At 35.1% G+C, this 17,751-nt stretch overlaps 1 protein-coding gene across 1 annotated transcript in view; it reads left to right on the forward strand.

Annotated features, from left to right (window-relative positions):
- The window catches only part of CASR (calcium sensing receptor), a 151,720-nt gene that overhangs the window by 122,838 nt on the left and 11,131 nt on the right, over positions 1 to 17,751 (forward strand). The window contains exon 5 of the mRNA XM_074301375.1: positions 1,228 to 1,458. Within this exon, the coding sequence (XP_074157476.1) occupies positions 1,228 to 1,458 (231 nt within the window). The remainder of the gene's footprint in view (positions 1 to 1,227; positions 1,459 to 17,751) is intronic.

Consider the following 17,751-nt stretch of genomic DNA (forward strand, 5'->3'; position numbering starts at 1 on the left):
AGGATTAAACCAAATGAACTTTAAAATGTATTCTATTGCACATATTTAACTTATATCAGATTGTTTGCTGTCTTGAGAAAGGGAGGAGAGAGGGAGAACAATTTGGAACACAAGGTTTTGCAGAGGTGAATATTGAAAACTATCTTTGCAGGTATTTGGAAAAATTAAATATTATTAAGTACAAAAAATTAAAAAGTTGTCTTCCAGCTCTAAATTTATGAATTTAATCAAAATAAAAAATTATAGGATCATATATTTAAATCCAGAAAGGAACCTTAGATATCTTTTGGGTAACATAGTGGATAGAGTATATATTTAGAGTCAAGAAGAGCTAAATTCAAATACTGCTTCATATATTTACTAGTTATGTGACCTCTTATGAGGATAATAATTGAATCTACCAGACAGAGTTGTTGTGAGGATCAAGATATAAATGCAAAATGCTATGCAAATCTTCAAGCACTATACAAATGTTAGTTATCATTATCATTATCATCATCATTATCAGGTCCAATCCCCCATTTTGCAGATGAAGAAACCAAGGAAAAGAGGAATTAAGTGACTTAAAGTTAAACAAGATGTAGCATTATTAGGTGAGATTCAAGTCCAGTTCTTCTGATTCTATTTGGAATATTCCATTTCATCAAGCTATGAGTCAATAAATTTTAACCTTGCCCCTTTCATTCCACACCCACTGTCCAACCCTACTCGTTTGTGATTAACAGTTCAATGTTAGAGAAATAGCAACTATGGAGGATCATAGATTCGGAAACGACTTTAGAGTCATTTAATCCAATCCCTTCACATTATAAAAGGGGAAACTGAAGCCCAGGGAGGTTTGTGAGTTTTTCCAGGTAACACAGGCAATAAATGGTAAAACCAGGATTAGATTTGAAGACTTCTCATTCCAAATTCAATATTCCTTCCACAATATCACACTGATTCTCAAAAAGACATCAACAATGGCACTATCCACAAGTTCTGACCCTCTCCACCAGTATGCATGTCTCCATGTTACTGGGAGCAGAAAAATTAATGGTCCCTTCTTCATCATCCCAATGATGGCAGAATTCTTAGTCTGGCCAGCTTACTTACTCAGTGGTTTGACCGATTTCCTCTTATGACCTGAAGGGGTGACCCCAACCCCAAACCCCAAGAGTTTTATAAAGGAAGCCACTCTTTGGGATGGCATTTACACTCAAAATGTCCTTCTCTGCTCTTTCTTAGGTTTTAAAACACCTGCGGCACTTAAACTTCACCAACAATATGGGTGAGCAAGTGGATTTTGATGAGTTTGGGGACCTGGTGGGCAACTATTCAATCATCAACTGGCATCTCTCCCCAGAGGATGGCTCCATCGTTTTTAAGGAGGTTGGGCATTACAATGTTTATGCCAAGAAGGGTGAACGGCTTTTCATCAACGAGGAGAAAATTCTGTGGAGTGGATTCTCCAGGGAGGTATGTAATGAATATAAGTAAGCCATGACAACGGCAAATAAAGTGTGGGCAAGGTGGGTGATTACTTCAGGGAAGTGTTAGCTCAAAAATAAATGCATAACACTGTCCAAATTGAGAGCTTCTTTGCCAGTGGAAATTTAGCTGCAATAGAATCATAACAATCATTCACAAGAATTCACATGAAGGGAGGTAAAGGTAAAAGGGAATTCAACCTTTCTAGAAATCCCCCTAGATCATTCTTGAAGTTTGAAATACTTTACCAGGCTTATAGAATGTTCCAGAAAGATAAATAATGATACTAGCTCCTGACATTTTTTATAACACTTTAAGATTTGCAAAGTGCTTTACATATGTTATTTCATTCGGTCATGATAGCAATCCTCTGTGATGGATATTCTAGATTATTATTGAGAAAACCCTCAATGTAAAAAAACAAAAGATATCAACAAAAAAAATTGAAGATAAAAAAGAAAGTCCTCAGCCCCAATCTCTCAGGTTGTTAAAAAACAAAGAAAAACACCAGTTATGCCTGCCTCTGTTCTCATTTATTGTCCTTTTTCTTTTATTTACTCCCCATTCCTATTTCTGACTTGAGCAATTCCAAACCATCAAACAAATTGTGTAATAATGCTATAGGTGAACAGAGGGAGGGAGGAAGAAAGAGAAGAGAACCTTTAAATCTCTTATTTTATCTCCCTTCTTCCTATGTCTCTAGGTGTTTTCTAGTCATTTCCTGAAGGTGAAATAGAGTATGGAAAGGGAGGAGGGGAAAAACTAAATTTCTCTTTTCCTTCTTGCATTTCTGATGAAATTTTCTAATGATAATATATTTTTAATTATAGATTTTTGTTGACAGAACATAAGCATGGGTAATTTTTCAACACTGACTCTTGCAATCATTTCTGGTCCAACTTTTCTCTTCCTTCCCTCCACCTCCTCCCTCTAGATGGCAGGCAGTCTCATACATATTAAACATATTAAAGTATATCTAAAATACATATTTATACAATTCTCTTGTTGCACAAGAAAAATCGGATTTAGAAAGGTAAAAATAACCTGGGAAGAAAAACAAAAATGCAAGCAGTCCATACTCATTTCCCAGTGTTCTTTCATTGGGTGAGCTGGTTCTGTTCATCACTGATCAGTTGGAATTGAATTGGATCCTCTCATTGCTGAAGAGAGCCACTTCCATCAGAGTTGATCCCCATATAGTATTGTTGGTGAAGTATATAATGATCTCCTGTAATAATAATATTTTTAAGTCCACACAATACTACAGCTGTGTGAGGTAGATAGTGTTTCATATTTTACAGGTAGGAGTAGCTAGGGTGGTACAGTGGATAGAACACTGGGCCTAAAGTCAGGAAGACTCATTTTGGTTAGTTTATCTGGCTTCAGACATTTACTAATTGTGTAACCCTAGGCTAGTCACTTAACCTGGTTTGCTTCAGTTTTCTCACCTGTAAAAATGACCTAGAAAAGAAAATAGTAAACCACTCTGGTAGCTTTACCAAGAAAACCTTAAATGGGGTCATGAAGAGTCTGAAATAATTAAACAACAAAATTTTACGGTAAGAACCCTGGGATAGAGAGATAAGTTTCTATTGGGTGTCTTACTCCATTTCCTATTACTTTTGCCTCTATGTTTTTGTGGATTGGGTTAGGGGAGTTGAGTAGAGGAGGAATGGATAAAGCTATATATATTTTTAGCACTTTTATGATCAAAGAGACTTGGAGGTGCTATTCTTCCAAAGTAGATAATAGGATCTTGGAGAAATTCTATCCAGCCGGCTGCTTTTCCACCCAGAGTACTCCTCCCTCAACCCTATAACACTCCCTCCCCACTGATTTATCAAACATTATTCCAACACTACTTAGTGTACCCTCTTTATTTAATCCCAGCTACTGGGCTACAACAGGCCATTCTTATCACAGACTCCTTGTGGGCAAGGGCAGATCCTATTTATTTTTACATCTTCTCTCAGGTCTTAGTACAATGTGTGAGGACATCAGTAAATATTTATGGAATAAACTCTTGTTATGTAAGCCCCCCAGCTAATATTGTATGACTTCACAGAATTCAATTTGCTTCCATTACTTCTTTTCCTCCACATACAGAGATACTGAAAAGGTTGTTTAACATGTGAAGAGAAATTCTAGAGGCCTAGAGTCAGTGTCTCTTCCTACTTTTGAAGTAATTTATTACCTTAAGCAGGCAAAGGCCATAGGACCACAGATAATGTATTTTATTCTTCTCAGGAACCTAAGGCCTTCTGATAGCAACTGTGCTGTTTAGAAAAGGGCATTTACTCTTTTAGGTCTCCAGGTTAACCCATTCAATCTATTATTCCAGAAATAACCAACTTTCTATAAAATTCACCTGATCCATTATTGACATTGCAGTTTGTCCAGAGTGCTCTTTGCTTTTGTTGTCAGTATTATCTATTTCCAGCTGTGTCTACACATAACTAATCTGGCCATTTCCCTGAATTGATGTGTCACTTTAATATAAAAATACTTAAAATTACTTCTACCTGAGTCATGGCCTCTGCCTTCTCTTCTTCCAAATTCATTCCTTCATTCAAAAGGAGATGAAAGGGAAAGAAATTGGATTTCCTCTCCTGTTTAGGGGTTAGTTTCAATCACCAAAAGAGTAATTTTATTTCCTATTTATCTCCCTGGTCAGGATTGAAGCATAGGAATCCATATATACAGGAAGATTAGAGATGGAAGGGAGAGAATAATAAAGGAAAAGAGGAAAGGAGGGAGGGGCAAAAAAGAAGGAGGGAAGGAAGGAAGAGAGGAAAAGAAAAAAACAGAGAGAAGGAGGGAGAAAAGGAAGGAAGCAAGCAAGCAAGGAAGAAAAGAACAAAGGAAGAGAGGAAGAGAAAGGACAGAAGGAGGTAGGGAAAGAAGAGGAGAGGAAGGAAGAAAAAAGGAAGGGAGGGAGAGAAAAAAGGAAGAAAAAGGAAGAAGAAAGGAAGGGAGAGAGGGAGGGAGAGAGAAAGAAGGAAGCAAACAAGGAAGGAAGGAAGAAAAGAACAAAGGAAGAGAGGAAGAGAAAGGATAGAAGAAGGAAGGAAAGGAAGAGAAGGAGAGAAAGGAAGAAGGGAGAGAGAGAGAGAAGGAAGGAAGGAAGCAAGGAGGGTGGGAAGAAGGGAAAAAGGGAAGGAAGGAAAAGGGAAGGAAGAAGGGAACAAAGGAGGAAAGGAAGGAAGAAAAAAATATACATTGATTAAGTGCTTACACTATGCTAAGCATTTACAAATACTATTTCATTTCATTCTAATCACTCTGGGAGATGGTACTATTATTATCCCCAGTTTACAGATGAGGAAACTGAGGCACAGAAGTTTAAGACTTAGGGTTCCACATCTAGTCTGAGGCTGGACTTGAACTCAGGTCTTTTTTATTCGAAACTCATCACTGTCCCATTTATCAACTAGCTGACTCTGATTCACAGAGAAGATGCAGCTCACATTGGTAGAGTGACTTTCCTTAACCTACACTAAGACCAGTCCTTAGTTAAAGTTTACAAAGCACTTATCTCACTGTAACAATGAGAAGTCCATAGTCCATAGTATTATCCATTTTTTTTTTTTTACAAATCAGGACCAAGGCTCACAGAGGCAAATTAGTTTCTCCAAAGAGACAAAATTTATTAAGTTTGAGAGCACGGGCATGAATCCAAGTCTTCTGATTCTAAGGCCAGTGCTCTTTCTATGACATCTCTTTAACTCTATAGAAGCTTCAGGTTTGAATATTCAACAGCATTTTCCATTATTTGTCACCATACAGTTGTGTCAGTAACCCATCCTGAAACTGAGAGAAATTTTCATCTTTACTCTCTCACCTTTTTCCAGAATAAGAATTTGACTTCATTTTGTACTTCTTATTTGTAGTTTCTCCATTTATATTATATAAAAACAATTTCCTTTTTCTGGTTTATTGTTATTATTCATGTTTGACTCTCTGTGACCCCATTTGAGGTTTTCTTGGCAAAGATAATAGAATGGTCACTGAAGGAATTTGCTATTTCTTTCTCCCATTCATTTTACAGATGAGGAAACTGAGGTATTCAGGGCTTGCCCAGTCTCCCAGCCATTAAGTGTCTGAGGCAAGATTTGAATTCAAGAAGATGAGTCTCCCTGACTATCGTTTTGACATCAGGGGCTAAGCAACATAAAAATTAACTTTTATATTTAATGATGTGAAAGGAAATTAAGTAATTAAGATGAATTTAATTAAATAGCATCTTCTCTGATGAGGGCACACCATGCTGGGGCAGTCCTATACTAGCGTCTCCTATGTCACACAAATCAATTCCAAAATTTTTAAGATAGACTTTGAAATCCCATGAGCCCTTGAATAATAAAAATAACCTCCACTAAAATAGTGTTTTAGGTTTGCCGAATGCTCTGATTACATTATCTCATTTGAGCCTTTCAATTATCAGCTATCATTATCCTCATTTAACAAACATGGAAGCTGACGTTTAGGAGAGGGTAATTGATGATTAATGTTAATCCATTTTAACTGAGGTCTTCTTTATTCCAAGTCCAGAACTTTTATCGACTCCACTAAGTTGTCTCTTAATGCATCATGCATGGTGTTTGAGGGGACGACTAGCACCTCCAGTGGGAGGGCTTGCTGATCCTTTTTCAAGGCTGCTCAATCACCTTAGATATCCACCTGGCATGCAACTCTCAGTAGTGGCTCCAAGAACTTGGAGTATGTGCAATAGTCACACTGGGGCAAGCATATCCAGGTTTCATTTTCCTATTTTGTAAAATGAATGGGCTCAACTATATGACTACTACTGTAAATCACAAAAAGGGCCAGCATAAAGAATACCAACCCAGACCTGTCCCAGTATTCATTCTTGCTAATAATTAGATTGTTTTCCTATTAACATTTAAAGCTGTCTTGAATGAATTTTTGAGCTTCAGGGAATACTGGATTTCTTCCCCTGACCAGTTATATCCCAGTGGTTAAAATTTCCCCATTAAAATGTAAATTCTCTATTACACAAAGTAAATGATCATCCCTACTCATTAATAAATCTAGATTTTATACATTTAAATAGACTTTATCTAAAACTATGCATGTAAAAATCTATTCATCATTCATTATAGAACCTATAAAACTTGCAAGGGTTTAAATATAATGTTTAATGACAGAGAACATATAGTCATAATTAAAAAGGAAGGTAATATGAGTGCCACTAAAATCTCCAGCTTCCTTCAAGATTCCACTCATGTGTCATCTTTCCCAAAAAGTCTTTTCTTATCCCTCTCGTTATTAATGCATTCTCCTTCTTAAATCATCATCTATTTACATAGTGGATCTCCTGAAAAGAACATGAGGCTCTTGAGGAAAGAGACTGTGTTTATTTTTACTTTGAATTCTTATTACCCTGCACTGTACCTTGTATAAAGTATGCACTTTAAAATGATTTCTGGATTGGCAAAACCAAAAGAATTTAACCTCTTTGAGAGCAGAGATTGTTTCATTTATTGTATATTTATTCCTGACACCCAGCACACAGCTTGCCACACAGCAGGCACTTAATAAATGCTTGTTGATTCATCCAAGGATGTTTTTAGACCATGTTTCACTGTCATTAACTGTATTTTAACTGTGGTCAGAGAGCAGTTTGTCTGAAAAAGACCTGGGGTTTCAATGAATCACACTTAAGGGTGATTGGTAACAGCTGATCAGGCTGGGGAGTGAGGTAAAGATCACACCAAACAAGGAGTTATTGAAGAAACAGAGGATGTTTAGACTGGAGAAATCTTACTTAGGGGGACACAGCTTTACTGTATTCAAATATTTGCAGGTCTCACTGAAGGAAAAGGATTTATTTGTTTTGCAGAATTAAAAGTAGTGCATGGAAGGGGGATTTCAGATTGATATAAGGAAAAATTTGCTGATAATTAAAGCCTTGGAAAAGTGGGGTGCCCCCTCTTAGGAAGGGGCAGCTCATCCATCACAAAGCACAGAGTAGGTGACCAGTGATCAAGAATGCTGTACATGTGACTCCTTTTCAGGAAGGAATTGAACTAGCTGCTCTTATCTATGATGCTCTGAATGATAATAAATAACCCAGCACTGCATTCCCTGCTGACCTGCCAGTATTAACATAAAATTCAAATCTAGAAATTTTCATTTAATCTCTTAGGCTCCCTAGTTGAATGTCATAAAGTATATTATTCTTGCTTACAGCAGGAAAAGAAGTTAGAAGATTCATAGTCCAATGTCATTACTATCCCGTGAGCCTTCATAGGGCCTACTTGTTCAGTAAAAATAAGCTGGAAGAAGGAAGGTTTTCTTTGCCAAGAAAACCCCAAATGGGGTAGCAGAATCAGGCGTGACTGAAATGATTGGACAAACAACCACCATCACAACAAAATAATACACATAGGTATTATATACTAACAACCGAATACTCCTCTTCCACTTTAAATGGTACAATGGAAAAGGAAGTGGATGTGGAATCAAGATAACCAGAGTTCATATCCTGCCTCAAATACTTATTATGTGCCTCAGTTTCTTCATTTGTAAAATAGTGATTATAATAGCACTTACTTCCCAGAATTGTTTTGAGGATAAAATTAATTAATTTTTCTAAAATACTTTGCAAACCTTCAAGTGTTATTATAAATGCTAGCTATAATTATTTATTTTATGCCCCTTCTCACATTTAGAAGCCATCAAGTCCAATCCCCTCACTTTACAGATGAAGTAATTAAGGCCTAGGGAGAATAAAAGACTTACCTCAAGAACATACAAAGTTAAGTAACAGTGCCAGGATTTTAATATAGGTTTTCTGCCTCCAAAGTCACTGCTTTTTTCATTTTCCACATATTTTTCAATAAGTATTTTATTAGGTCCAATTGTACTTCCTTATGTCATCAATTTTTTAATTTTTAGAAAAAATTTTGAAATTTTTGAAATTTTCTTTTCCCATGTCATTTTCTTAAAAGGCCATTAGAGGGGGCAGCTATGTGGTGCAGTAGATAGAGCACCAGCCCTGAAATCAGGAGGGCCTCAGACACTTAACACTTCCTAGCTGTGTGATCCTGGGTTTAACCCCAATTGCCTCAGACAAAAAAAAAAAAAAAAAAAAGGTCATTATAATTTTCTCACATAGTACATGGGGGCTTTAAGGTAGTAGAATAGACCATTATAGAAACACCACCAATCTGTTCCATTTTTCATTAATTTGTTTTATCCTTCCAATTTCATCCAAACTTGTTCTGGCCTTTTTAAGAGGCAACTAGGGTTAAGTGACTAACCCAGGGTCACACAGCTACAAAGTGTTACGTGTCTGAGGTAAAATTTGAACTCAGGTCCTCCTGACTACAGGGCTGGTGTTCTATCCACTGCACCATCTACCTGTTCTTGTCTGGCTATGTTTCTAACAAACTTTCTGTATTTTTTTTTCCAACTGCATTCTACTGTTTTATGAGGTAATAACATTTCATAATACTGTCATCTTCCTCAATCATATTTTACAAGTGGGCTCATAAAGTAAGAGAACTTTTCTCTTGGCTTTCAGGTTTGTCAACTTGGCAAAAAGACCAAATGTCTGCTGGCCAAGGTTTATGGACTTTTTTGGCTAACTCCTCCTAGTGACTATTATTTTAATTAAGCTATTTAAAGGAATGGTCATTATCAACCAATGTTTCTGTTTCTGCTCATTTCCCATTTTTCTCAATCAATAGCTTCTTTAAGTCCTTTGGGTATGAAATGATTTTTTAAAAAGTCTTTTCATCTTTACCTTTTCTTCAAATTTGATATTAAGTTTGCTTTTACCAGCCAATGATCTAACTACATATAGATAGTTGACTCTGAAATGCCTGCTACACTAGGCTCCAGTCCTTTAGCATCTGTTAAAATATAATCAGTGTCACTTTTTGGTGACATTATTTGAGATTTGTAGCATGGTTTCTTCCAGATTCCTTTTGAAGAAAGGAAAAATAATGTACAAAAGTCTTGATACCTCATTGCTTAATCCTGATTCTTATTTTCCAATTTCTTTGGGCCATCTTCTTATGTTTACTTTTGCTGTGAACTTCCCTAATATCATGACATTTGTTAACTTAGTTTTGAGGATCTTGTCAAGTTCTTCCTAGAATTGTTCTACTTTATCAATCCCTAAAACAAATGTATGTGTACATCTTTTTGTTTCTGTTCATTATAAACATTAGAAGCTGAATAATTAAAACTCCATGAAAATGATGTTTTTGGTTGCCTTCTTACCATCCATTTAGACTGTACATACCTGTTTGTATATTGTCCCATTCCCATTAGAATGGGAGCTCTTTGAGAGATTTATTTTTGCCTTTTTTATATCTCCAGGGCTTAATACAATGTTTGACACATAATTAGTGCTTAATAAATGCTCACTAATGATGAGGCCAGCTTTACCAACTCTAGTACTTACCTTTAAAAGGAAAAATTTTCCATATAGCTGTAACATTCTCAAGTCTTTTGAAAGCTTCTCGTCATTTTCTGAAGAAAATGTCTATTTGGATATATTAAGCAACAAAAGAAGTCTATTGATCATTGAACAAAGGTGTGGTAAGAGAACTAGAAGTTGAATTTTGTAGTCAAGGGCAAGCCCAGTGATATATATTTAATAACACATCCTGAACTAAATGCTTAATCAACAGTAGTCTCAAGACCAAGAGAGCTAAAACATCTCCAAGATGTCAAGGTCCTTAGGGGCTCATATATCACCATGAATGTGTATATTTGTGTAATCTGTGGCATGATATTTTAAAAAATCAGAAAATATGTATGAAGAGGGTTTTTTTGCTCTTTCCTTACCCCCTCCCCACAAGTGGCAAAAAGGCAATGGAATTATTTCTAGAAATAGGCAAGAAAGAATTTTTTTGGAAAGTTTGTCCAATTTATTTGCTTTCTTTATCCTAGGTTTCCCTTGGTCATTTCTAATGAAAAATCCTCTTGGGAGGATTTATAGAAAGACATGGACAAAAATGCACAGAATAAAAAAATTATGTAAAAGGTTTACAATTTGTTCTGTTTTTGAAATTCCAACCCTGATGAGATCTCAGATCCATAAAAGCCAGTTTTTTGTTTGTTTGTGTTATTTCAAATACTGACAGTGCTAAAAGTCCAAACTTTGGGTGCACTCTGTGGATCCTGAAGAAATATACCAAAGTAGCTCACAAAGTACGATAGCTAGATGTACCATTGTCTTCATATTGGTCATGAAACCTTTGTACAGAATCTCTCATGAGGAGATGAATAGAACATTAAAGCTATTTAGGTGGAGATGCGAGAGATAGGTATAGAGTTAATGCTTAAGATAATTGAAAGTTGACTGGTGTGATAGATATGTGGCCAAAATATCCAAGTAGTTATATCATCCTCAGGCCACCAGAGGATAAGTTTGATACTTAAATTCATGAGAGCTGTTCTATCATTAAAATGTCTCGTGTACAGGGATCATTACCCACTTGGGGAACAAAGTGAATATGTTGTGCTTAAGGGCTGAATGAGTTCATTCTGTGATAACAACCTTGGATAAAATTTACAACTCTCTATTTTCTCAAATTCTTGTCTGTAAGCATTTTATTACTTCAGGTTGCAAATTATATGATCCTAGAATGGAGAATCATCCCTAAGGTCCTTCCCAGTGCTAAAATTCTCTGATGCTATAATGTTGATGTAGTGTGTATTATCACCTATTGAATCTCATGAGTGTCAGAGAAAAGGGATTCTCACCTGTCCTTTTTTTCCCCAAACAATCTACTTTAACAATAATACACACTCTATGCAATAAGCAAAAAATTTTTCTCAATACTGTAGTGCTCAGTATTTTTTTTAAAACAAAACTCTCATGTCTGGAGCATAGATCTTATTTAAAGAGACGTGATATTCTGGGGACCATCAGCAATGAAGGGGATGTGGAAATACATTCTAGAAGATATTAAAGAAGACCACCTAGGTTGCAGATGGTCTAAATGAGAAGAAAAGTTGTGCTTTGCATAATCCTGCATGATGACATATTTTTAATCATTTTTCATAAATAAGTATTTCTTCTCCCTCCCAGTATTCCATTTAAAAAATTGGAAAAAGAAAAAAATATATAACAAATATATATAATCCAGCAAAACAAATCCATGTAGTCCAGCAAAATAAATTAGCACATTGGCCAAGTCCAAAGATGTATGTCTCATTCTGCATCTGAAGTCTATCACCTCTTTGTCAGAAAATGATAATTATGTTCTATCATTGGTTCTCCAGAATCATGACTGATTATTATACTGATCAAGGTTCTAAATGTTCAGTGTTGTTGCTCTCACAGTATTGTTCTTATAATATAAATTATTTTCTTGGTTCTACTTACTTCATTTTGAATCAGTTCATATAAGTCTTCCCAGGTTTTCTGAAATCACACTCTTTATCACTTCTTAAAGTGTAATGGTATATCCACTGTGGCTATACTATTATAGTTTAGCCGACTGATTTCCCAACTGATAGACATCCATTTGGTTTCCAGATTTCTGACACTACAAAAAGAGTTAGTATCAGTATTTTTATCAGTATATTTACATTATATATATATATGATATAAATCTAGTACTGGGATAGCAGTGGTTATGCACAGATTAGTGACTTTTGGGGCATAGTTTGTGGTGATTTTTCCAAAGGAATAAGACTCCTTGTTCAAAGAAATAAGGTCTTATTACTGACCTATGTCTGGTAGACTTGACAATTAGAAATCAGTTTTCTAAACGTAATCAGAAAAAAAAAAAAAGCATACTTAAACTGCAGCTAGGCAGTGCTGTACTGCATAGAGTGCAGGTCCTTGAATCCAGAAGACTCATCTTCCTGAGTTTAAATGTGGCCTTAGACATTTCCTAGCTATGTGTCTCTGGGCAAGTCACAACCCTATTTACTTAGTTTCCTCATCTATAAAATGAGCTAGAGAAGGAAATGGCAAATCGTTCTAGTATCTTTACCAAGAAAACCCCAAATGGGATCACAAAGAGTTGTACATGACTGAAAAAAATAATTGAGCAAAAACCCAAAATGCATAAAGTAATATGACTAAAAAGTTCTCTTCAAAGGATCATAGAGTCAAAGCTGGAAGAGATTTTTTTTTAAATAACCTAGTCTAATTCAATCCTCTGATTTTACAGAGAAAGAAACTGAGATCCAGAAAAGTCATGTGGCTTTCTGAAGGTTACTCATAATTAGAGAAATCATTTAAGCCAAGGTCCTCTGATTCTAAATTCAAGGTATTTTATCCTGAACCATATTGCTTCAGTGTCTACAATTTCATTAATTTGGTGGAAATATCTCTTTCCACCAGTAAATACAGATCTCATGAGTTGCTATGGTTGACAAAGTCATCAGCTAGTGAACTTCAGGATAATGAGCCTTTTTCTAGTTGCTTAGAGTGGGACCTGCTGGACAAACACAGCTCGTTACCTGCCATGTACCTGGAATGCTTCACAGGTCTTTCCACAATTTTTATTACATTGGTCTAGGCTTTGAGAACTAAATGCACAATGGAAAGCAATTTGGGACTATCTGCCAAAACTCACTAAGCTATACTTGCCTTCTAACCTAGAGATACCATGATTTATGATCCCAAAGAAATCAGAGAAAGAAAAAATATCCTGTATGTATAAAAATATTTATAGTAGGGGTTTTTTTTGGTTTTTTTTTTTTTTGATAGTGGTAAAGATGTAGAAACTAAAAAAGTACTCATCAGTTGGGGAATAGCTGAACAAATTATTGCGTATTAATGCAACATAATACTATTGTGTTGTAAGAAATGAGGAAATAACTAATTTTCAAGGAAACTGAGAGTCTCCTCTATGAATTGAGGCAGGACAAAATGAGCAGAACTAAGAGAACAATTTAAAAATAAAGTAAAATAATTTTGAAGGACTTTAAAAGAATTCTTATCAATGCAATGATAAACCACAATTCCATAGGATTAACAATAACCCTACCAGTCTATCTTCTGCCAGACGAATGATGTACTTAAAATGAAGAATGACTATATGTCTTTGGACATAGCTAATGTGGGAATTTGTGTTTTTTGATTATGCATATCTGTTATGATGATTTACTTTTTTATTGGAAGAAGTAGTTAGGGATAGGGGAAGAAAATAATTAAATGCTTGGTAATCGGAAGAAAATGATTTTTAAAATCTTTTAAAAAAAAAAAAAAAGAAGAAGAACCCAGGCTCATTTCTATACTATAATCAGAAATCAGAGTAAGACCTCATTGAAAGCCTGAGAAGACAGGCTAGTTAAATAAAGCGGAAAATGACACTTTAAAAGCTATCTTTGAATAAGGGCAGGTATTCCTCAAACTGCAAGAAAATAAGGGAAAAAATTCCTGAACATTCCCCTAAGTAATTGACTCAAATAATTTTTCTATTTGCCTTTAGTCACTATGAAAGAATGTTGAGATGAAATGCAGATGGAAATGGACTTTCGATCTTAGAGATAACCCAGGACCAGAAGAGCCAGACTAGATAGGTCTGAAAGTTCTGAGTGGTTATAAGGTCTAGCATCTAGGAGTGTGTAACCTAAATATTGGTTAACTGTTCCATTATCTGTGTGGATTGAAGCATGGTATTTTCACCTTTTTATTTTGTCTCCCCCTTTTGGTCTGATTTTTCTTGTATAATATATGGAAATTTAATTTAAACATTTAAATATGAAAATAAATTTAAAAGGATTGCACATATTTAACCTATATCAGATTGCTTACAGTCTTGGGAATGAAAGAAGTTAAGGGAGGGAGGGAGAAAAATTTAGAACAAAAAGTTTTTTAAAAAATGAGTATTATGAACTGAACCAGCTACACCCAGCAAAAGAACTCTGGGAGCTGGCTATGAACCACTATATAGAATTCCCAATCCCTCTATTTTTGTCCACCTGCATTTTTGATTTCCTTCACAGGCTAATTGTACACTATTTCAAAGTCTGATTCTTTTTGTACAGCAAAACAACTGTTTGGACATGTATACATATATTGTATTTAATTTATACTTTAACATATTTTACATATATTGGTCAATCTGCCATCTGGGGGGAGGAGGAAGGAGGGGAAAATTAGAACAAAAGGTTTGGCAATTGTCAATGTTATAAAATTACCCATGCATATAGCTGGTAAATAAAAATTATTTTAAAATTAAATTAAAATTTTAAAAAGAGTATTATAAACTATATTTACATGTATTTGGAAAAATAAAATACTATTATATTTGGGGAAAAAAATCTCATTTTCTGAGGATATGATGGCCTTGTTGAACACCCTGAATGTGTGTACAGATAGGATATATCACCAGCTAACAGGTAATCAAAATATTTTATTACTATATTGCATACCCAATCATGGTCAACCACAAAAAATGTCATTTATGAAAAATCCTGATACAATATAAATATAATAAACCCAGCATAGTTACATCATAAACCTCATGTAGTTAAAAAAGAAAAAAAAAACAACCATTGGGTTTGTAGTCAAAGGATCAATCACAGCTATGTGACTTTAGACAAGCCACTTCATTCCTCTGGGCTTCCTTAACTCTAAAACAAAGAGGCTGCTAATGCTAATGCTAAAGTCCTTTCTGGTTCTAAATATATAAGCTGGGGAAAAATAAAATCTCCAGGTACAAACTCAAACCATTTGATTCTAGAAAGGTCATTGTAATAATATATCTGCTACCTCAGAGAGCATGCACTTTTCAAGATGGCTTACTCAAAGGGACAAAGGCATCCTAACTGAACTGTCCTTAATACTGGGAGCAATTAAGGATGAACTGTTCATCTTCTGAAAAATACAGTATTAAGAATATGGATTTGAAGTCTTCATACTTTGGCTTCATACTTTGGTTTTTTAAATAAAATTTGGACTTAGTCCACATGGCCTCTAAATTCTCTTTCAGCCCCAAATCTGTGGTCTGCGATTTATAAGAAGGATATTTCACTGTGGGCTTTTGAAGGTCACTAATTTTTTGTGTATGAAAATTCTTCAAGTTCAGAGAAAATCTTTGAGAATATCAGAAACCTGCAAAAAACCACAGTATGACATGGCCATGAATTTCTGCTCATCCTGAGTCAATCTTCATATTCTCCCATGAGTTACTATATAATGTCTACCCAACATGGGGTCTTTCTCATGTTTTAAAAACAAACAAACAAGGAAGCCCTCCATTGCTTTAGGTAGATCTTCTATCAAGGACTTAAGGAAAGCATGGTTGTGACACAACTTTTGCTTTATTTCCCTTGTATTATTATGGTCAGTCTGTTTCTTGCTCTCCTAGTCTTGCCTATTCCATTCTATATCAGTGAATTCAAAGGACAAAAAACTTGTCAGTGTGCTAAGGAACTTCACTGTGGAAATAGATGGGGAAGTGAGTGATAGCAAAATTGGCCAGTGGAACAAAAAACTCACCAGATCTTTTTTGGCTTCAAGACACAGGTATTTTTAATGGAATCACATAATTTTAGAGTAGGAATAAATAAAAGAGGTCATTTAGTTCAATCTCCTTTCTAACTCAAAAGCCCCATCTAATATCTTTGATAGGTTGGTTCTCTTTTCAAGAGAGACAAACTGGGTTTTTTGCTTTTTTTTTTTTTTTTTCACAGCTGTTACTGTGAAAAACTACCTTTTCAATGGTTATCTTCATTCAAGGAATGCGCTTCCTCCTTATCTCCATTTCTCAAAATCCATGTTAACTTTCAAGATTCAAGCTTGGTTTAATAAGTATTTATCAGAATAGGTATTCTTGGCATGAGATGTGACAATATTTCATTTTTTGATTTGGATATGGACTGATAGAAATAACCAAAGGTTTTAAATTTAAATTTGAAGCCAAAAAAAATCAGCTCAAGCTCCAAATTCTGTATGAGGGCTTTCATGGTCTCTGAAGCTACGGGTGCCTTCCTGATATGTGATATGTGTTTTGCACATAGACATATATAATATATTTACATATATATGTTTATTGTCTCTTCCATTAGAATGTGAGTTTCTCAAGAAGAAGGACTTTCTTGCTTTTCATTTTATCCACAGTGCACAGGACAGTACCTAGCACATAGAATATACTTCATAAATGTTTGTTGACTGACAGGAAACTTAGTTTTTGTCTTTTTATCCCCAGTGTTAAGTGCTGTGCTTTAGTACATAGTAGATGCCTAATAAATGCTTGATAATTTAATTGGTCCACTAGAATACCTCTAGTAACAGAGAGGTATTTAAAAAAGAAACTCCTTTCATTTTCAGACAGTCCTAATAGTTAGGATGTTCTCCCTAACCTTAAATTTAACTCTCTTACTTTACTTCTACTCTTTTATCTTCTCAAACCACATAGAATAAATCTAATCCTTTTCCAGATTGCAGATTCCAGGCCTTCAACTATAGGAAACCAGAAATTTATTATTCCCTTACTTTCTCTTCTATGCTAAATATTTCCAATTCTTTCAGCCGTTTTTCAAACAGAATAGTTTGGGGATTCCTTACAAATCTAGTTGTTCTCCTCCTGACCTCTTTCATCTTGCCAGTATCTTTGCTAATTAGTAAAATGAAGGGCAGCTATGTGATGCAATCTATAGAGTACTGCCTCAAAGTTAGGAACATGAGTTCAAATCTGACCTGAAATATTACCTAGCTGTTTGCCTAGGCAAATTACTTAACCCATATTTGCTTTGATTCTTAAGCTATAAAATAGGGGACATGCTGGAGAAGGAACAATTAGAAAGTCATTAAATCTAAAACTCAGTTTCCTCATCTATAAAATGGAGATAATACCTGCAGTGCAGTCTCACAAAATCTCAAAATCTCCTCATCAGTAAAAATGAGATCATACAATGTCTATCCTCACAAGGTTCTTTGAAGAAAGTATTACAAAAATTACATAAATGTGAGCTATTTTTATTTACTAAATTATAAACTCCACAAGAATAGGGACAACATTTTATCTAGATTTTACATATTTCCCACAGTATCTAGCACTGTTCCCTGCACACATGTGATCAATATATACCCACATACTCCAAATGTATATATGATATATTAAAAAACTGGTCAGTTCGATGGGGAAAAATATCAGCCAAATGGTTAGCTACAATATCCATGTCAGTATTTATACACACATACACACACACACATACATACATTTTCACCCTTCTGTATAAGGCAACTAATTGACATTGTAATTAGAATGCTAGACTTGGGAGTCAAGAAGACCCAAGTTCAAATGTTTAATAGCTTTGTGACTTTGAGCAGAT

Source organism: Sminthopsis crassicaudata, chromosome 3 (genome assembly GCF_048593235.1).
Source record: "Sminthopsis crassicaudata isolate SCR6 chromosome 3, ASM4859323v1, whole genome shotgun sequence".
NCBI lineage: Eukaryota > Metazoa > Chordata > Mammalia > Dasyuromorphia > Dasyuridae > Sminthopsis > Sminthopsis crassicaudata.